At 42.2% G+C, this 22,248-nt stretch overlaps 1 protein-coding gene across 1 annotated transcript; it reads left to right on the top strand.

Moving 5' to 3' along the window:
* The first annotated feature begins 13,405 nt into the window (after window positions 1-13,405).
* On the top strand, window positions 13,406-18,366 carry lto1 (LTO1 maturation factor of ABCE1). The gene is made up of 5 exons (XM_083969312.1): window positions 13,406-13,604; window positions 14,648-14,753; window positions 14,856-14,926; window positions 16,259-16,376; window positions 17,912-18,366. Exons 1-5 carry the CDS (start codon window positions 13,549-13,551, stop codon window positions 17,981-17,983), a joined length of 423 nt encoding a protein of 140 aa, XP_083825438.1. The 5' UTR covers window positions 13,406-13,548; the 3' UTR covers window positions 17,984-18,366.
* Window positions 18,367-22,248: the final 3,882 nt, after the last annotated feature.

Below are 22,248 nucleotides of genomic sequence, written 5' to 3'. Positions count from 1 at the left end.
AATATACTTAACCAGGATTGATCTGATACACTGAGAACCCCTACGCAATCTAAGAAACAACAACTAATAAACTAATAAAGAAACTCACATTTATTCAAACCCTGTGTATAAGATCAGAGGTGTAGGCTACACTAATCACAACATAAACACACACCATGTGGATGAAATCAGCAAGGACGCGCTCTCTCTCTCTCCCTCTCTCTCTCTCTCTCTCTCTCTCTGTCCTCCTCTCTCTCTCTCTCTCTCTCTCTCTCTGTCCGTCTCTTTTTTTCTCTTTTTTTTTCTGTGATAGAGATGCTGAGTACTGTAGTAGGCTATATACTGACTATCTGATACCGAGGCTGTTGTGCTGGACTAAGAGAGATGATGATTTGTGTTTTGTTTTTCATTACGGCCGCGTGATGCGGTCGCACGTGCTTATGAATTAATAAGTAAATAAATAAATACAGCGATCATCACAAGGGCAGAGTGGTATCTCAACACGGCAGCGACATGCAGTCATCCACCCTCAGTCCTGCTTGGGACATCCACAGCTGCTTTTCAGTGCCAGTTCGTCCCTGCTGTGTTAATTCAGGTGGAGTTTCCATTACGCGCCGACAGCCTTTGATCTCTGCTTTGATCTGACGTAAGATGTGACGGGACAATCTATATAGATATAAATTCACGTGTTGATTCCGTTAGTTGCATTAAATAGTGGTTATTGTGGATATTTATTGCATTGAAATGTGTCTGGAACTGTGGAGATCTGCCTGTGAGGTCTTGGTGACGTGTGTGCACTGCAGGTCAGTCAGCCAAACTTCCACTGCACCTGCTGCGCTCCGCGCTGCGCTGAGACTAGACCTGGTTGGAGGTGGCGAGCTTTCAGCGCAACCTCGGCGGGACATTTTCGGACGAAACTTCCACTGCACCAAGCTGAATCTGTGACGCCTCCCCCTGCTGCGCCGCCACGCCTATCTCAGTGCAGCGCGATCTGCCAATCTTCCAATCTGACTTTGCGCTCGGCTGCGCTGGTCGAAACTTGCATTAGACCGGCTGCGCTACCTTGCGCCACCTGCGCTGCGCCAGCAAACTAGGGCCCTATGTGTGTGTGTAGTAATTCTGAGCAGTCCAGCGCACACTCAACCGCCTGCAAGACAAAGGCAGGGGCAACAAAACACCCGCTGCACCGTCAGCAACAGCGCGGATTTTCGACTTCCTTAACAACAATAAACATACGCAAATGACCATAAAACTCACTCTTAGTATACGTATGCACACACAAAAGCATAACCAACTTAAAATTATCAACCTTTGTCAAGTACTGACCTGTGAAAACAGACAGAGTGGAAGAGTAATGAAGACACGGAGTGGTACATGTGCCGTCCAAGTTGCATCTGGGGAGTGGGCGGAAGTCCACACCTGAGACCACCCGAATGGCAACCGTTCCGGCCTCAAAGGTTCCACTTACTACTTTTCTCTTTTACTCCACAATGTACATGAAAAATAAAATGTGTGTACAGCAGATATTACCGGAGAATCAACTTCGATCCGCAAAAATTAACAGAAGGATTAATTTCCATTAAATTCAAAATAATGTGGTGACACATTCTTGGGTTCACTACAGTATGAACACACATAACATTTAAAGCAGATATCAGTGGAATGTTTTTGTTAATATAAGTCCTAAATAGTCCTATTTTCCGTCAGCAATCACTTACATGAAGTATTTCAGCCTAAACACGAGTCTCTCCGTCACTCTGCTCTGCTGTAACCCGAGGAGAAAATTTTCCTTGTGGGATACAAGTGTTATCCAATGAGGAGAGAGAACGGCATGAAGGGCTGTGTGTGCAGCCAAGGGATGCGCGTGAATGTGGTGACGTAGCACGAGGACCAATTGATGCCTGACAAGGGCGGGGGCTGCTAACTCATGGTGCGTTCAAAGAAACTCGTACTTTGTGTTTTTCCTTCCTGTGAAGTCATACCAGTTCGATCTGGTACGAGTTCACGGGTCGGAAGTTACGAGTGGCCGTTATAGGGAACTTTCACAGACAACAGGATGGTAAAAACACGAGCTACGGGTTACCTGGAACGCTACCAAGTCGTAGTTGTGACTTGAAGCTGTAACTTACGGTTTCAAAAGCCTGCCTTGAACGCAGCATTAGCCGAAACGGCCGTGAAGCTGATATCTGCTTTAATAACAATAACAACAGAGAGGACATTTAATATATAATTCAGAATCTGAACCTATGTGTATGTGTGTGTGTGTGTCAGAGAGAGAGAGAGAGAGATCAACCTGTCCTATAGGTCATGACACAGACTGTAAGGATTGAAATATATTGTAAAATATAAAAACTATTTAATATCGATGTTTACCAAAATTATTCCCTTGACATTCTATCAAAATGTAGAAAACACACAAATAATAGGTCTCATTGGCAGAGTGTATCCTTTGGTGCATGGCGTTCACTGGAGTGGACAGATCTATTTTCAGTCATAGAAAGACAACTACAAGAAAGACATTATTTAAATCTGCAAAAAAGTTTTCCTAAAATCTTATTCAGATGAAAAATATATATGTTTTACCTGTCTGATTCTCTGTATATCAGGTTTAAGCTGTTATTCCTGACCAACATCGTGCATTTCCTCCTCTGTCTGCCATATTGAATTTATGATACAATACCTCAAAATGACGTTATAATGTTACATAATTATAGGTTTTTTGTTTTTTTTAGTGTGGTGAATGTGCAGGTCACAACTTGTCCACCAGAGTGTTTTGGAGTTGTTGGATTGTGTATTTAGTTTGATGAGGGAAACATGGAAATACCATGCAGCTCGCGTCTCTGCCCCGCCGATCTAAAAACAGCTTGCACCGACAATTAAAGGAAATGAACCTACTGCTATGACTATAGGGGTTATGGCAACAGGCCAATTTGCCAAAATGTTGAATTATCCCTTTAACCTACATCTTGACCACAGTGGTGTGACATCATGATGTAACAAGTGTGAAGCCAGTCCAGCTGGTCAGTCCTCTGTCATTTCATACTGGTCCACTCCAATGAGGTCCTGATACCAGTCTGGAAGGCCATGTAGTCTGCTGATCCACATCAGCACCGTAAGACCAGTTCTACACACCAGTAAATCCAGTCCAGTCCTGGAGCTGTCCACCATCCAGTCGGTGTGTGTGTGTGTGTGTGTGTGTGTGTGTGTGTGTGTGTGTGTGTGTGTGTGTATGTGTGTCTGCCTGTTGCCTCAGTGTGTTGTTGTGCTGCTCGTTACACCTGACTGTCCTCATCAGCTCTCATCAGGAGCTGGATCTAATGAGGGTCTGTCTCTCATTACCCCCCCCGGTCTGAGCTCACCCCCGTCTGACCTCTGACCTCCTCCTCCCTACAACCAATCCAGACCAGTCTGCCCGTGTCCTCCCTCCTCCTCTTCTTTACTAAAAGTTGTGTCGATGATGATGTTTCCCATAATCTGACCCTTCACTGTGTGGACCACGTCACTGTGGACCAGACCCAGGTGTCCTCTATAGATCTCCTCTGCAGTCATATCATACGGCTGATTGATTCATCTTCAAAGCAGGGGGGCGGGGGTGTCCTTTATGTTTTAAAAAAACAGAAAACATTCACAATCACTGTCTGGCAGCGGGGGTCACAGGAAGGGTGGAGGTGAGGATTAAGGGGCAACAATGAGTTAAATGTTGTCCCTGTTCACCCCCCAGACCACATGGAGGCTGAAGCATCCCCCCAGTGTCCATAATTTCTCTGGAATAATTGAGTGTGTGCGTGTGTGTGTGTGTGTGTGTGTGTGTATGTGGGTGGGTAGTTGGAGGTGAAGGGGCTCTCCAGAGAGAGTGGAGGACCCTCGCTGTCAGACAGGAATCTGAAGAGACCTCCCAGTAACGGTGAGCGGTGAGACCCTGCAGCTCCACTCATTCACAGCCCCCCGAGGCTGAGGAAGGGAACATGGTCACTGACGGACACAGACGCAGTGTCTGGTGATACGAGGTAAAACATGGACACATGGGTCAGTGACCTTTACATGTGATCTGACTGAGGACAAGCCTCTTTAACTCTGATCCACAGCCATTACACCTAAAGTGTGTACCTCCAGCCTAAAGGAGTCTCTCAGTAAAAAAACAACAATAAAAGACGGTGTTGAGTGATGTCTTGAAATAACATGGAATCATGGGAGTTGTTGTCTTCACCACTATTACTGTAAACTCCTCCCGGTTTAGAGTTGGGTTTAGATTCCTTTAGTGTCACTGGTTCAGAATATCAGACAGACCCAGTGATTAGAAGATTAAAGGAGACATATTGTGCCCCTTTTCCACAAATTAAAATAGTTCCCAGGTGTCTTAAAGACATGTCTGTGACATGCTTCGGTCAAAATACCCCAAGGATCAAACATGAGCCACTGCTGCTTCTACTGGTCCCAGGTAGGGATGGTATTATGCAAATTCAAAAACTAGTTAGATCATTGGATGACAACTGAGGGAACAGCTCGTAATTCATCTGGTTCAAATATGAAGCTGAGAACCACAGAAGTGTAAAAAGTGTCTGTGGTTTAAGACTAGATCTAAGTTAATGCTGAGCCTCTGACAGACACACTGACACATGATCAGAGAGGATATGACGGCACTGATAGGTGATCATTAACATCATTAAAATCATAGATTTCTCTGGTTTGACAATTGATGGAGACATCAATGTATAATATAGCATGGCTTGTGAACATGTAGAGCATTGGTCCAGTTGTTTTCAGACATTCTAGATTTACAGATTATAACAAGACACACAGGTGAGGAAAAAAAAACAACTTCTCAAGAAACAACAAACATGAGAAGACAGTCATCTTGTTGCTGGATGATGTTAAAAGTGGGTGGAGCTATAGGTGGCTGCTGTGTTGTATAGGTGTACTGTATACTCCCTAACTACGTTCTCCATCTCTCATCCAACAGTTCTGTGTCAGAGATCAGACGGAGAATTCCCTCAGTGTTAAAACAAATGATTCAGTGTCACCTAGTGGTCAAACCTCAGAATGAACACAGGGAGGATCAAGCCTGGCTGAAGTCTCCTTTCCTCTGGGTGTTTTATTGTGAGTGAGGTGAAGTATCAGAGCAGCATCGAGATCAGAGCTGGTCCACTTCTCTGAGGACAGGAGCTTCACTGCTTCCTCTCTGATCTCCTTTAGCAGGAAACACTAGACCTTCTTTTAGGAGAGGAGAGGAGAAATGATATCCCACAGTTCCGTTTTCCAGTTTTGAAAATCCCTCATCGAGACATCATGAAGAACAAGCACATCATCTTTACCAATATCATCACAATCCAAGCACGATTAAAATATAATATATGGAAATAAGAAATAAGAAACTATTATACACAGAAATGTTATATCTGTATGTTTAAATAAAGTTACATATTTAAATTGAATATGTGCAGCACCTCCTGGGCCTGTGTGGGTTCTCCTCAGGTACTCCAGCTTTCTTCTTCTTATGGATAAGCAGTATAGTTGATGGATGAATGTCAGTACTTCTATATTTGATGGATATGTTAAAGGGATATTTCAACATTTTGGAAAATTCTCCTATTACCACGTGAGCGCTGCACGGCACGTGGTATTTCCGGCTTTCCCTCATCAAACTCATCAAATACACAATCCAACAACTCCAAAACGCTCTTGTGGATGAGTTGTGACCTGCACATTCACCACGCTAATGGAACATTACGAGACAGAGTTGTTTTTGAGGCAAATGCGTAGCCCGAACTACATTCCCGACACAGCTGCTTGGCAGAGTGACTTCAAAACCAAAAGTAATTCTGAGTATTTGCTTCATGTGTCATAATGTTACACAATTATACATTATTATCTCATAGTGTGGTGAATGTGCAGGTCACAACTTGTCCAGAGTGTTTTGGAGTTGTTGAATTGTGAATTTGATCAGTTTGATGAGGGAAACATAGAAATACCATGAGCCTCCGTTGCGTTAGCTGCAGCTTGCATCTCTGCCCCGCTGATCTAAAAACAGCTTGCACCGACAATTAAAGGTAATGAACCTACTCCCAAAGCTATAGGGATTATGGCAATAGGCCAATTTGCCAAAATGTTGAAATATCCCTTTAAATTGCCCAAGATGTATGAGTGTGTGATAGAGTTGCCCTGTGACTAGTGCAAATAACTTTGAAAGGCTAGCAAAGCTCCATAAGATCACAATAAAAGAAAAGGAAGGGAGGAGCCAATCCCAGCTGACAGGGCGAGAGCGAGGTTCACTCTGGACAGGTCACCAGTCTACTGCAGGCCTGATATATAGAGATGAACTACATCACACACACAGTCACACCTATAGGCATTTTAGAGGTTTCAATCAACCTAGTGTGCATGTTTTTGAACTGTGGGAGGAAGATGGAGAACCCACACAGGCATAAGGAGAACATGTTACCAACACCCTGAAAGTGAAAGGTGAAAGTCTAGAACCTTCTTGCTGAGAGGTGAGAGCGCTAACCACTGAATTCTGTTGTCACGATTACTTGCTTTCACAATTAAACGCCACAATTAATTAACTGTAAAGATTCCTAAATACCATCACTTCCCAAAAAAGATCATGTCGGAACCATATCGGCAGATGTGCACCAAAATAAAGGTAAAAGCACAGATACTGATCCATTTATTTAAAGCAGAAGTAAGCGATCCGGTCGTTTTGGCTAATGCTGCGTTCCAGGCAGGCTTTTGAAACCGTAAGTTACAGCTTCAAATCACAACTTACGACTTTGTAGCGTTCCAGGCAACCCGCAACTCACGTTTCTCCGACCTGTTGCCTCTGAAAGTGCACTATAACGGCCACACGTAACTTCCGACCTGTGAACTCGCACCAGATCGAACTGGTACGACTTCACAGGTCGGAAAAACATGAGTTACGGGTTGCCTTGAACGCACCATAACTTCTTGTCAGCCGACGGAGTTAGCAGCCCCCGCCCTCGTCATGGATCTATTGGTCCTCGTCCCTACGTCACCATATTCACGCGCATCCCTTGGCTGCACACACAGCCCTTCATGCTGTTCTCTCTCCTCATTGGATAAAAATTGTAGGATACAAGAAAAAAATTTTCCTCGGCTCAGAGCAGAGCAGAGTGACTGACTGACCCATGTTTCGGTCCAAACACTCTATGTAAGTGATTGCTGTCGGAAGATATAACTATTTAAGACTTATATTAACACAAAAATATTGCTTACTTCTGCTTTAACGTAACATTGAATTGGTAGGAATTTAAATGTTAGCGTGCCATTTGTATTAAAAAAGACCCAAATAAAACAAAAAACTATTAATATAATAGTAAACATTTGGTGTAGATGACAATTTATGAACTGAATATTAATCGTACCAAGAAAATGTGTAATCGTGGCATCCCTAGTTGTCACTGTTGTTCTCACATGACATTCCACAACCTTAAAATGAAAATGTTGAAATGCTCCCCCGTTTCTGGAAAGGGTCAATGGTCATGAAGATTGTAACCTGATTTCAAATGTTCCCTGGGCCTGCTCCAATAGAACATGGGTCTACCGTAGCGTCCTGTTGTTGAACAACATCTCCCACCTTCTCTGACACCTGCTGAGTAAACACCCTCACGTTTTATAGTTTGATCCATTTGGCAACTCTCTCCTGGTTTACAAACACAGCTGCTCACACATGCACACGTGCCCCTGCAGCTGGCTGGCTGGCTGGCACTCGGGCCTCGGGCTGTGTGCTGCACCACCAGACCAACACAATGTGGGTGTATGAAGACTGTGTGTGTCTCTGTGTATAGGGGGTTTTTCAGGTCCTGTGTGGTCATAGAACTCAGTAACCTCTCTGAAGACGTTAATGTCACCGTTTCATCTGAACCAAGGGACAAACAAGGTCACGGTGTTTGTGTTTGCTCAGCCTATCACAGCCCTGCCCTTCACCTGCAGCTGGGCAGAGGGTAGAGGGTCGGTGTTGGTATATGTCATTGTGCATCCTATATCTGTTGAGCATAACAGAACACACACACCCTCCTGATGACATAGGTGGAGCTCGTCTTTGAAGTTCTCCGTTTGCTTTGTCTATCATGTCTCAGATAAGCTCTGAACTCTGTGAGAGAGGAAGAGGTTACTATGGTTCAACTCCAGGATGTATAGAGAGGAACATTCAATTCAATTCAATTCAAAAACTTGGTAACGCTTTATATTAAGGTCCTTGTAATAAGCATTAGTTAATAGGTAATAAGGCCCTTATAAGTGATTACAAGATGCTTATTAACATTATTATGCGCTTATAAGACTATGTATTAATAGTCTCATTATAATAATAGCAGACTATAAGAGATTTATAATAACTTATAATAAACTTAGTTAACTGTTCGTTGATGCTTAAGAACATTAATAAAATCCTCATGAGTACCCTATAATTGTTCATAATAACATTACAAACACATATATTGACTCAACTAGCCCAACCATTATGTCTTTGTTATGCTTTTATTAATCTTAAATTCTGTGTAATAAGCGTTAGTTAATAGGTAATAAGGCTCCTATAAGTGCTTACAAGTAATAATACTCTCATTATAATTATTATTATTACCTCACCTATTATTATTACCATACCTTATTACCTATTAACTAATGCTTATTACAAAGACCTTAATATAAAGGGTTACCAAAAACTTGTCTATCACAAGGACAGAAAATTGTCATTAGTTTGGGCTCCAAACAGTTAGACAAACACCAACGTAAAAACTCACATTAAAAAATGATGCTCACATAAAAGCTGCAACAGCAAGTAGATCTTGCCCTAAAAACAGGTGCCTATTTCTTTTCGTTTAAAATGCACACTGCAGTGGGGATAAAAGAGTTCTTGTAAGTCTTTTTTTGGCCAGGGGTACTCTAAACCGGCTGCCTGACAGCAAAAGCTGAAAGGAGCGGTGGAGGGGATGTGAGGGGTCCATGGTGATGAAGAGCGCTTTCCTCTGTACTGCGCGTCTGTAGAGATCAGGGAGTTGCAGCTGAGGTGTACCGGTTATTTTCACAGCTTGTTTAATGATTCTGGAAAGTTTTTTCTTGCTTTTTTCAGTGAGGAAATTGTATCAAGATGCAATGTTGCAAGTGAGGACTGACTCGATGAGTGACCGGTATACTACTGTTAAAATGTCCTGTTTTACATTGAAACCTTTCAGCCTCCTCAGAAGAAACCTGCGCTGTTGGGCCTTTGTGTAAACCCCATATGCATGTTGAAGGAAGGACAGGTGGTGATCGATGTCAGTGCCCAAATGTCTAAAAACATTGACTGGCGGCCCCCGCAGCACAGCTCCTTGGTCTATAGAATGTTTAGGACCATGGAGCTGTCCCGGAGCCAGGTAGTCATAAAGTCCACATACTGCCTGTATATGAACAGGGAACGGTCGTCTGTCAGACAGGCCACCAAGGCCATGTCGTCTGCGTATTTACAGAACATGTACGACCTACATTACACACACAGGAAGGAACTTATCACTGAGGTTTTCTACCAGCTCACAACTCTCTTTACGCTGCCACATGAGTGTGGTAAACAGCTACTTCATATACATATACAGTATGACTCAAAACTAGCAGTGCTGCTAAGAAGCTTCAAGCTCAGGCTACATGGTAAAGTGTGATAAACAGTTGTCTATTTCATAGTCATAGACAACTCAAACCTGACTTCAGTTTTATGTAATGTTGCTGCAATGATGTGACATGACTGTCAACAGTTTTGGTTCCTCCATAATAAATCTACATGGGTTGAATTCTTATATAACTAACTTATTTGAATTTTTTCAAGGCTTAAAGAGGAACTATGCAAGATTTTTTACCTTTTGTATTGAGTTGTTTTCTTGCAATTTAAACCAACACTATAAGTAACTTTTCAGAACATTTGTGATAGTACATCTGGTGGTCTGTATCACCTTCACTGGCACTAAGAAGCTTCCAGGTGGATGGTAGGAACCCCTCCACACAAAAAACTACAAATGTGCTAACTGCTTTACGTCACTTCCCCTTTTCCCCATTCGTTAAAAAGACAGAAGTCGATGCGAACGCCTATGTGGGATTACCGCTATCATGGCAGAAGCAGCAAGAAAACCAAAGAAATTAAAAGTTTTGTCTGAGGAGGCTAAAAAACGAAAGAAGGAGAGTTATGCGGAACAGCTGCAGCTCTGCTACGGCACAGCGGTGGCGCCGATACGTTTCTATTCTGGTCAATGTGTGTGCTTCCACCGGCTGCTGCTCGGCTACGTCACGACTCCGGGATCCGGCAGCCCTCCTACACTGGACGCCGGAGCACGGTGCATAAATTCAGCACAGAGCAGCTCGTACGAGACAGGAAATCGTGTACAAAATACAAAACAAAACACCTGGTTAATTTTCAAAATAAATTATTTCCCACCCTAGACCTTGAAAACGTAATGGGCTGAGGCCTGAAGTCAACAGGTAAGAGGTTTTCAGACACCATTTCACCCCGTTGACACCATGAACGAGGAGATACTGATTGTAAAATCACTAAATAGGCAGATCAACAGGTCAGCACCAAGTTGTTGCACACGACCGGGAGATCAGGATGTTTACAACGCTACGTGCTAGTGCTCATGGGAAATGGGATCTTCCCTCAGGCAAAACACTACCAATGAGATCGACTGTATTAACTTTTTATCGCTAATCATGATATTTAAGCGAATTTGGTTAGCTTGTCTATTTCACTGAACGTTTTCTGTGGGCAACACGCAGCACAGACAAGAAGCTTCTCAGTGAATTCTCAATTCCTGCTGACAGCTAAGCTAGTAGTACAGCTGGGCTAAGTAAGGAGGATCCACAGGCCGGCACAGAGTGGTGGTCTTCAGGCCACTTCCTCATTGAGAGGAATGTGTTGTACTTACCTTAGGCAGGTCTGTGCTGCCCTCTGCTGGACACCACTGAAACATTATACACCTGCATTTAAAAAAAAATAGTTTTATCAGATTTTAATGTCTCCGTGGGTGTGTATGGGTTTAGTTTGTTTGGACTCAATCAATCATGATTTTAATTATTTGTGTCAATAGAATTAACCATCAACTAACTTGTCAAAATACAAAAAGAAAACCAACAAAAAAAGGTAATTCATTCAGAAAAGTCTTAATAATTGCCAAGCCACCTTTTTTTGTAGTAAATCACACTGAATAAAAAATAAATGACACAACACAGGTGTATTGTATTTCACTTTCCATGTCATATACTCATATAGGGCATTTCTGATCTTCTATACACCTGCTGTGTGTTTATAGAAAAATAAAACATGTCTTATCAGTGTTATCAGTGCTCCACTGACAGACAACACAGCTGAACTTCTCACATGATTCATAGAGGTAGGAGTGTTGGAGTCCAGCCAGCTGCTCTTTCATCTGTTGTAAAACAAGACACACAAAACGTGCCCCTGTCTTGTAAACACTGAACAGTCTAGGACTGAGGTGATCCAGTCTATGTAGTGGAAGGTAAATCATCATAGTTGGAAACTTTTTTTTTCACTGAGATTATTGTGAAATGTGCATTAAAGGATGCACAGGGAAAAACACACAACACACATCCAGAGTCCATGTTTACAGCTGGTTTACATCCTCAGTTCAGGTTCACATTTATAGCCTAGATGTCATCTCATTTCAACAGGTCAATCCAGTTTGTTTCATGTTTGTGGTTAGTGAAGGAGGATGTGTTAGAAATAAGTTTAATTAGTTCAAAGATCTGTCGTTCCTTATGGGCTTTCCTTCACTTTGTTGACTTAATGGCATTTCCGTCAAAGCAGAGGAGAAGTTCTTGGAGAGAGGAGATGGTTTGACATTTTGAGTGCAGCCCAGGTGTCCATGTAAACCATGTCAGTGAGACACCATGAACCAGAATTCAGAGCATCAGGACCCAAATGCTGAAGCAGCTACATGAAGGCCAGTGTTTCATTATTCACATAACAGCAGCTTCTCTGGGCCCCTGAGGCCTCAGTGGCTTGTGGGACCAGATAAACACACAATGTAATTGGTAAAAAAAGAAGGAAAAAAAAGAAGAAAAGAAAATCAAACAGGGTCCTATGAAATATGACAATTTGTTTCTGTGGTTTTTGTTAAGACAGCTAACAGACATGTGTCAGTCCTCACTTGTGGACATGTGTCCACCCACTCACTTGGATAACTAAATCATTTATCTGTGTTAATGGTCCCAAAGCTCCAGCTGTGTTTTCACAGCTGTCAGAGAGAAAACACCACCACGTGGTTCAGTGACATCACACCTCCTCTTTCCTGGTAGCACAGATATGAAACCACTGGACTTAGAACTGTTGAGGATAATGTGTTTTCAAACCTCACCAGTCACTTATGTTTACCTTTTTAAAAGGACCTCAGGTTGACAGTTTGAGCATGTTGTTCGTCCCTCTTTCTCCTCTCCACTTGTCCTACAGCGCCCTCTGTTGGCAGAAACATTAGGCAGCTATGACCACGGTGGTCCTGCTGACTCATTGTTTTCATCTTTTCATGCTCAAGTCCTGAGACCGTGTTCATCTGAGCTGCAATGATTAGTCCATGGTCATAACTACCATTGCGGATCCTCAGGTCTGTGATGTCTGGAATGTTTACAGCAACAGTGTTATTTTCATATGGCCAGCATTTGATGGATAAGTATTTGCACATCCGAAAGGTTGGATACAGGTGCAGGAAAGTGTCACTCACTTCTTGAGAAAAAGAAAAAAAAAGATCCTGCAACACTGTTCTTGCAAACTATCACCTTTTAATAATGAAAACTGACGTTTTGGTTCTACTGGATCAAACGTCTTACAGACAATTCATTATGTGGGCACTAGTTATTTCACAGTGTCATAGCTACTTCTCTGTCCTTGGGTGTGCGTGAACCATTCTACAAAGTTAACACAGGCCACAATCACAGTTAATGTATAGAAAAGTGAGAATAAGATGTGCTGCTTTTCAAATGTAGGAGGAAAACAAGTAGGCTAAACATATAGGCCTATGGATGATCAATTATAAGTCAGGAAAATAATTGTCAGATTAAATATTCATGATTCAATCATCCAGATAAGTTTGTACAAACGACTAAATTAGAATGTAAAGTGGCGGTTTAAAAAGGTGTTTGGAGCCAACTACATCAAAAAATAGAAGAAAAAAAAAAACAGCATGGGAATCATTCACTAATAGACAGCGTAATAGCCTAACTTTTAATTTAGATAGATAGATAGATATATAGATAGATAGATAGATAGATAGATAGATAGATAGATAGATAGATAGATAGATAGATAGATAAGTAGGCCTACTACTAGTAGTAGTTTCCCTCGGACTGTGGAGCAAACCTCCTCCAGGCCTGCAGAGGGCAGCACTGCTCTGCTGCTGCAGGAAGTGCAGCTGTTCTGGTGGAAGAAGCCGCTGGAACTGGAAGTCAGAGGAACCGGAGGTAAACAGCGTGAGCAGCAGCATCAGCATCAGCAGCAGGTCGGTATCACAGGTGAGGAGGCTGTAACACAGAGGCAGCGGGACTGTGGAGAAGAACGAGGAGGAGAAGAAGCAGAAGACTGTGATGGAGGGAGGCTTTGGAGACGATCTGTTCGACAGCATCCTGCTGGCGGATGAGAAGTGAGTTAGCCTAACGGTACCTGTGGACTCTGGTAAAGAGTCCGCTGAGTCAGCAGGCTCCACACACACGTATAGGCTACAACAGACACACAAAAGGCACAACAATTCCACGTGAAGACAATGAGAACTGGATGGGGCCGACCTTATAGGCCTACATATCCCACAAGTAATTAGTTATAGGCCTAGTTACTTTTACTTTCCACAAAGCTAACTGAGTCAATGAATTGTTACATTATTAAAAGTAACTAATTACCAGGAAAAGTAGCGTCGCGGAGCCTGCCTGGAAACCGGCTTTCCCACGACTAGTTGATGAAATGAAAAAAAGGGTAGCCTATTACACTTTAGGCACACGTATTGTTTTGTTCTTGAGTCAAGTAAGGACGCATTTTATTGTCCCAAACGGTAACGGCGCTATAACGGGAGAAACAGTAACTCTTTTGATCACCCGAGTAGCCTAATCAAAAGAGTTACTGTTTCCCCCCGTTATAGCGTCATAGTAACGATCGTTACTGAAAAAGTAGTGCCTATATGTAGCTCTATTAGGCTACTAGCTAACTTAGCTATAGGCCCACGAACAGCACATCAAAAAGCACAAATCGTCAGAAGCAATGTGATAAAGCAATTATAAAATACAGTTTGAAGAAGAAAAAAAGGTAAAAATGGGAATGAAGAATAAAATAAAACAACAAACAAAACAGACATAAAAAGAAGGTCAGTCAGAGGCTTCAGGGAAAAACGTTCATAGTTACTCAGTAATGTGTTTTTTTGTTGTTTATCAACAACAGCGATTTTAGGCATTGATTTAGCAAATCTTTGTTTGTGAATAGCCTAAAGAATGTTGCATAAATGATGATGAAGTTCAACAGGTGTTCAAGAGCGCCATCTTCTGGATTAACATAGTAGCAAATAATATCTTTAAGATTAAGTGAGATTTAGGAGCATTGAAAAAGTGAGACTCAGGATCATTCCAAAATGTTTTCATTATGTCATATAGGCCTACATAAACATACATGGTGGTGACAGTGTGAGTGACGTTTCTACAGGTTCCGGGGGGAGGGCTACCGGGAGGGCTACGAGAAGGGGACCCGCCGAGGACTGCAGAGCGGCCGCAGGCACGGGGCCATGCATGGGGCCAAACTGGCCACCGAGGTGAGAGAGTGAGCGGTGAACGGGACCAGTGTTTGTGTGTGAGCACACACCGTGGTGGACTGTGGGTGAGCTGACTGCTGACTGCTGCTCTCTGACCCACAGATTTCCTTCTATCATGGATTTGCCGTCACATGGAAGTGTCTCCTCCAGAACAACACAGACACCAAGTCCAGGTATGACAGACCATCACCTGGAGGCAGCAGCTCGGGTTCAAATGATCCTGTTAACTCAGACCCCAAATTTGCACCAGTGTGCTTTTATTTTGAAATGAAGACAACATGTGTAGAGAGTTGAATGCCACTTCAGCAATTGTGGTGTTGGGAAGCCTCCCAGCATGCACTGGGGCAACAGGTTGGATGATTGGAGTGTTATTACCAAGGCAGCAACTACATCTTCTGGAGCCCTCACAAGTTAACATCATAATGTAAAACTAATGTACGTTAAAGGAACAAGAAAACAACATTAAAGGTCCAGTGTGTAAAATGAGGGAAACCGCGGCGACGCTCTCTAAAGCAAGACCCTTGCTATATGTATGTATAAAAGAAGAATTATAAAGCTACGAAAACCTAATGAATTTTATTTTGTAGCGATTATACACTTATACAAATATATTCATGGGTAGTATATTCAGATTTTGACAATAAACCTTCCCACTTATTACACACTGGACCTTTAATATAAACTATAAAACTACTAACACACCAACAACATGTAAACATGCCATGTATAAAATGATTAATAAACAGCATACACAGATGAATACTATAAAATGAGATTTAAAAAATAACAAGTTCCTCATTAGTGATCATACAGTCTGATATTATGTCGCAAATGTTTATAGCTGTTCTGTATTTCTTGAGTCTCAAAAAACACTTGTTACATGTAAAATGTTTTCATTCCACTCAACATGACAGTATATAGTCTCATATTCGTTTTGGAACAGGAAGTAAAAAAAAACGCTTTTGATGTCTCTAATTAAAGTTAATATGTTTAAGTACAATATGAAATGAATGGTACAGAAGAAAGGAACACCCTGCTCCTCAGTGACCAGCCCGACAATATGAAGTGTTCTGTTATTGACCAACTGTAGTTTAATTTAATTATTAATTTAATTTAGTGCATCTGACTGCACAGTGGTCACAGTGAGAACTAATGTTGTGAGAAACTGTATCTCCAAGCCTAAAACTTGATCTAAACACAAGAACTAAACAAGTTATTATGAGTGAAGCCACAGTTCCCAGCTTGCTGTGCTCTGCCCCTCCTCCACCGGTTTCCAGCCCATGGTTTATTTACATCATCAAGTGTGTAGAGATAAAAGTTTTCCCTTACTAGAAAGAATCTCACTTTTGGTCCAGCTCATGAGCTCAACAACATGGACCTGGAGGATGACTCTGGTCTAAGCTGCTGTGTTCCAGATGTTGTTGTGTGTAGAGAAGAGATTAATTCTAAGACTTGCCCCAAACAAGAGTCCTTCTTGATTCTTCTGTCTCTCTGTGTGTCTTCAGGAAGCGTCTGAGGGTTCTGGACGCTCTCCTGTGTCAGATCAACAAGTGTCCTCTGGATGACCCTCAGTCTGACAAGCTCCAGGAGAGGATGGAGAAGCTGCGAGCCAAGTTCAGACAGGTACTGTAGCAGCTGCTGTTAGTGGAACCTGCTGTGGCCCAGGTCAGTGCTGACCAGTTGGGCTGCAACTCACGATTGTTTTAATTAATGGGTCAATTAATTTTTTAGAATTAATAGATGAATCAGGAAAAAAAAGGGTTTTTAATGTCCCTCTCTTTAAAAACAGAACATTATTTCAAATTGACATTACAGAAAAATACACAAACAACAGACTGCTGCTTAAACATCCTTGAGCTGTTACATTATAATAATGATAATTATAGAAAAAACAACAAGTATTAATATCAATTAGCTTTAAAGGGACATTGTGTAACTTCTCCTGTTATCTATTCACGAAAATCTATTATTTGGTTCAAAAGTATGTTTTTCATTAATCAGTAATCCCCCCCATCAACAAAGTGAAGTGTTCCTTTCAGCTCTGAATTAGCCGTTCATATCATTCATATCTACATGGAGCGGGTAAGCTCGGTGCTGGCTGCCATGTGGTGTCGCCATGTTTTTACGTTCAGTGGCAGCGTGACGGTAGGAAACCACGGAAACTCAGCGGAGACACCGGAGCTGTCGGCTCAGGTCGAGGTGGCGTCTGTGAAAAGTCACCGCGGTAACGCAGTGAGGAGGAATGGAGCGTTACACTGATGCTGCATTCACGTGCAGTCGGGCAGACGGCCGTCGGTAACAAACCAGATGTCATTTTAGTCACAGACGTCCAGAGAAAGCCAGTAAAACGTGGGTCAGGTAAACAATACGACATCGCCATGACAACATATTGTCACATGTATTGTTTTGCCTCATGCTGACGGACCACTTGTTTACATAGAGGCTTGTTTATGCCGTTACGTAGCAGCGGCTGTCGTCCGTCTGCCGTCTGCCCAATTTCACGTGAATGCAGCATGAAAAATCCGATTGAGTTGCTTGCGATATACAACCGCAACACTAGATGGGAGTAATTCCTACACAATGTCCCTTTAACAACAGTCCATGGATGAACACAAGACATACAAATGTATGCTATACATCTGCCCCATACGTAGGCCTTTTTTTTCTTAAATGAAGTGCATAAAAGAGGTATTTTCTGTTGTTTAAAGGGACCTGAGCTGCCAGAACAATGAATAAATGATAAATAATGAAGAAAAATAGAAAAATTAAAACTCAACACTTGCACTGAAAACTAAGTCAAAGTGATCTTGCATGGCACAATCACACACTGACCCAGACAGACTCACGCACTCGCTTGGTGCTCCCGTACCATCCCGTATCGCTTTTACAAAGATTGATACTAACACATTTTATAGCATTATGTAGAGTTGCTGCCCTACTGACCAGTACATATTTTAGATGTCATTGTAATATGAACGTGAACAATACGTCATGAAGTAGAAAAGAAATGCTGTATTTACATTTAAAAAGTGATATTTTACCTTTTTCAGTTTCAATTTATGGACTTTTTGGATATTATTGAGTTTTCTATATGACAGTATTTGTTCAGCATGTTTGAGTGAATGTTCTCCAGCTGACCTCTGGGTCCTGTTGTCCAGGTCTGCGCTATGATCAGCATACCAACTGACTTCAAGGACTACATCAAGACCTCAGAGGGCACGTCTTTTTGAGTCTGTGTCCAGACAGTGATGATGATGATGATGATGATGATGAGGAGGAGCTGAGCCATCCTCAGAAAGGAGGGGGTGAGCTGAGCTCCAGCCAGCCGGCCGGCCGGTGGGTGTCGGTGTGAGAGGCGGCTGCTGGCTGCTCTGTGGTGGACTCCAGTGGTTTGAGGTGTGAGACAGAGACACATCGTGTCAGTGGGAGGGTGGGGACGCGCAGAGTCCACGGTCCTGATTGAACCAGATGGATCTGCAGTAAGAGTCCAGACCAGGAGGGAGGACATGACAGAGTTTCTCCGTGTGACTGTGACAGTGGGTGTATTGCAGTGATCAGAGAGTTTCAGGAAACAAAGGATGTAGACAATAAAGAGTGTGTCTTCAAACAAAAATGTGACAAAACAAAGATAAAATAAAGGTTTTGAACCCAACCTGTGTGTGGAGTGTGAATGTTAAAATGAAAATGATCTGTCCAGACTAACGTATACCTAAAACCACAAGCATACCAGTACATACACTGAGCCTGTGTGATCGGGTGGAAACAGGAAGTAGGTGGCTCTGCCCTTGATTGGCTGAAAATGTTCAAATGGAGAATAGAAGTTGTGTCAAATAGAAACTCCAGAGTTTTCAAAATAAAACGGGCCCAGTCAGTAAAATAGTAGTGTGGATGCAGCCTGATGCTTCCTGAACTCCACATTAACCTGGACCCGACCTTGTTGCCTTCTACTTCCTGCTGCACTAAATTGATCTGAAGCTGTTTCAGTTTGCAAATGAAGACTGAGACAAAAACACCAGAGGAGTTTAGAAAATAAAAATAACTGTTACAGAACTGGAGTCCACTTCCAGCAAAAAGATGATTCTTTATTAGTGCCACACTGTTCGACTAATAAAGAAACATGTTGTTGCTGAAGTATTAGAGGAGCAGAGCGGACAGAAGAAATAAGAGACAAACAGTTTGTAGAGTTTTCAGCCCACAGGAGGAGATGAGTCCTATATTAAAATTTAGATAGCCTACTAACCGCTATACCTGTGTTTTTCAACCTTGGGGTCGGGGACCCACATGGGGTCGCCTGATGAAAATATTTCTTTAACTAGCATTCTTTTTAAAATTATGATTAAAAACACCACACACAATCTTAAACAACTGTATTCTATACTTTTACTTTCTTGAATATAAATCGAGTTCAAATAAAATGTCGGCAGATGTGCGCCAAAATAAAGGAAAATGCAGATACTGGTCCATTTATCGAACGTAACACTGAATTGGTAGGAATTTAAATGTTAGCATGTCATTTGTAATTTAAAAAAATGATTAAAATTAACTTAAAGCAGAAGTAAGCGATCCGGTCGTTTTGGCTAACTTTATTAGTTAGCAGCCCCCGCCCTCGTCATGGATCTATTGGTCCTCGTCCCTACGTCACCACATTCACGCGCATCCCTTGGCTGCACACACAGCCCTTCATGCCGTTCTCTCTCCTCATTGGATAAAGCTTGTAGGATACAAGGAAGTATACAAGACGTTTTCTCCTCGGCTTACAGCAGAGCAGAGTGACAGACCCGTGTTTCAGACCAAACACTCTATGTAAGTGATTGCTGTCAGAAGATATAACTATTTAAGACTTATAACACAAACATTCCGCTTACTTCTGCTTTAAACATTTGGTACAGATGACAATTAATGACTTAAATATTTCAAACACTTCCCCCGGGGGATTAATAACTAGTCCTATATTAAGAGATTAGTATGTAATTGTTTAAACTATATTTGATTTTACACATTCACAGTGTTGTGGAATTTCTTGATGCATAATAATCGTGATAATCACAATACCGTGAATATTACTCTGACAATAATCGTACCAAGAAAATCTATAATCATGACATCCCTAGTTCAGAGATATCTGGACCAGCCCTAACTAAAAGCTCTGTTATTAATAATAATACGGTTTAATATGGTTTCAAAATGTGTAGAGAAACATGAGGCAGCTCAGTTTTGGGTGATTAGCCCACAGTGTGATGTCATCATGGAGGAAGTCTGGATGCTGATGGTGGTGGGGAAGCAGGAGATGCTGGAAAACTGGAGTGGGTGTGGTTGTGTGGATATGAACCGGAGGTTGATGATGAAACACTGACATCTGCTGTTAGGGTTTTAGAAAATAAATCAGATAAAATATGATCTGAATAAAGGAGGATCAAATGGTTGCTTTAAACAATTCCAGCAACGAGCCACTGGAGGGCGCTGCTGTCTATGATTACGCCAAAATAAAAGCTTCTGTTTAAAAAACTACTAATAGGGGTCAAGGCAGTGTTGTGGTTAGACTCTCAAGAAGAAGCTGGAAAGCCCCAGGTCCTTTCTGGATGGAGTGTGAATGTTTTCTCTGTGTCTGTGTGGGCATACAGGTTAATTTGAGACTCTAAATTTGTGTTTGTTTCTTTATGTCGGCTCTGTGACAGACTGATGACCTGTCCAGGTTGTACCCGCCCTCACCAATGGATGGATAAAAACTTAATTTATCATCTCACTGGAGCTGAACACACAGCAGAAGATGCAAAGCTCAAGAGTTTGACTTCAGTGGACACGGGACAGGACGTCTCCAGCAGCCGAGAGCTGAGCTGTCCAACATTTACTCTGAGAGCTTCACATCCAGACGTCCACTCACTGAGATCCTTCCTTCAAATATGGAGCTGAGAACCACAGAGGCGTAAATCAGTGTTAATGCTGAGGCTCTAACAGACAAACACATGTTTAAAAGAGACCAGATTTCTCTGTTTTGAGAGTTGATGAACTTAAAGGGATATTTCAACATTTTGGCAAATTGGCCTATTGCCATAATCCCTATAGTCATGGCAGTAGTGATCCTAATAGTCATCAGTTACCTTTGATTGTCGGTGCAAGCTGTTTTTAGATCAGTGGGGCAGAGATAGGAGCTGCTCAGCTAACGCTACAGAGGCATGGTATTTCCGGCTTTCCCTCATCAAACTCATCAAATACACAATCCAACAACTCCAAAACACTCTGGTGGACAAGTTGTGACCTGCTAGATAATAATGGAACGCTACAAGACAGAGTTGTTTTCGAGGCAAATTGAAAGCTGAAACTACATCCAAGACACAGCAGAGTCACTTGCTTCTGTCGTAATGTTACATAATACTATGTTATTATGTCATAGCGTGGCGAATGTGCAGGTCACACCTTGTCAACGAGAGCATTTTGGAGTTGTTGGATTGTGTATTTGATGAGTTTGATGAGGGAAAAGAGAAAGTACCATGCGCCTCCATTGTGTTAGCTGAGCAGCTCATGTCTCTGCCCCGCCGATCAAAAAAACAGCTTGCACCGACAATTAAAGAACCTACAGCTATGACCATAGGAATTATGAGCCAATTTCCCAAAATGTTGAAATATACTTTTAACAACATATAGTTATTATGCCAACAACAAATACTGGTAATGTCACTTATTAGGCTACTTTAGTACATTTTTTACTGGTATTTATATGGTTGTCGTTTTCTAACCGCTGACATGTGCTGATTGCGCTGACACTATGTTCTATGAACTATGTGTGTGAGGTCAACTGCTAATGAACTGCCCTGACTGGGATCAGTAACATTTTCTGAATCTGAGCAGAGGTCTGAGATTTAATGTGGAGAGGTTACAGATTATAACTTCTGTCTCATGGTATCTTCTAATGCCTGTTTGGTCCTGATGTTTTGTACATGTCAGTAAATGATGGGAATCAGATAGAAGTTGTAATAATTAATATGACAGCTGAAACAAAGAGAAAATGGGAAGGACAACAGTGTATAAATTAGGTGAGATGACAACAATGATGACCTGACTGCTCTACCACACACAGGCCTGAGCCTCATCTCCACTGGTTAATGTTAAACTCCTGTTCCTCCCTGTGGATAAAACCAGGTCAACAACCTGCGCTCTGAACTCTGTATGTACAGACTGTATACATGCTGCCACTCAGTACACACACACACACACACACACGACAGCAACAAAACAGCAGCAGCATCAGAAGCCATCACAGACCGTAGGGACTTTTTTTCTGCCATTGTCAGATGGCCTGCTTTCAATTCCTTGTCCACACTCACTGACAATAACCCAACAGGACTGTGTGTGTGTGTGTGTGTGTGTGTGTGTGTGTGTGTGTGTGTGTGTGTGTGTGTGTGTGTGTGTGTGTGTGTGTGTGTGTGTGTGCGTGCGTGTTTGTGTGCTGGGGTACAGTAGCAGCTGGTTTATGCAGTGTCAGGCAGCAGGTGAACGC

Source organism: Trachurus trachurus, assembly GCF_905171665.1.
Source record: "Trachurus trachurus genome assembly, chromosome: 3".
In the NCBI taxonomy this organism is placed as follows: domain Eukaryota; kingdom Metazoa; phylum Chordata; class Actinopteri; order Carangiformes; family Carangidae; genus Trachurus; species Trachurus trachurus.
Note: the sequence above shows the minus strand (reverse complement) of the source record. Positions and strands in the feature narration are given on the sequence as shown.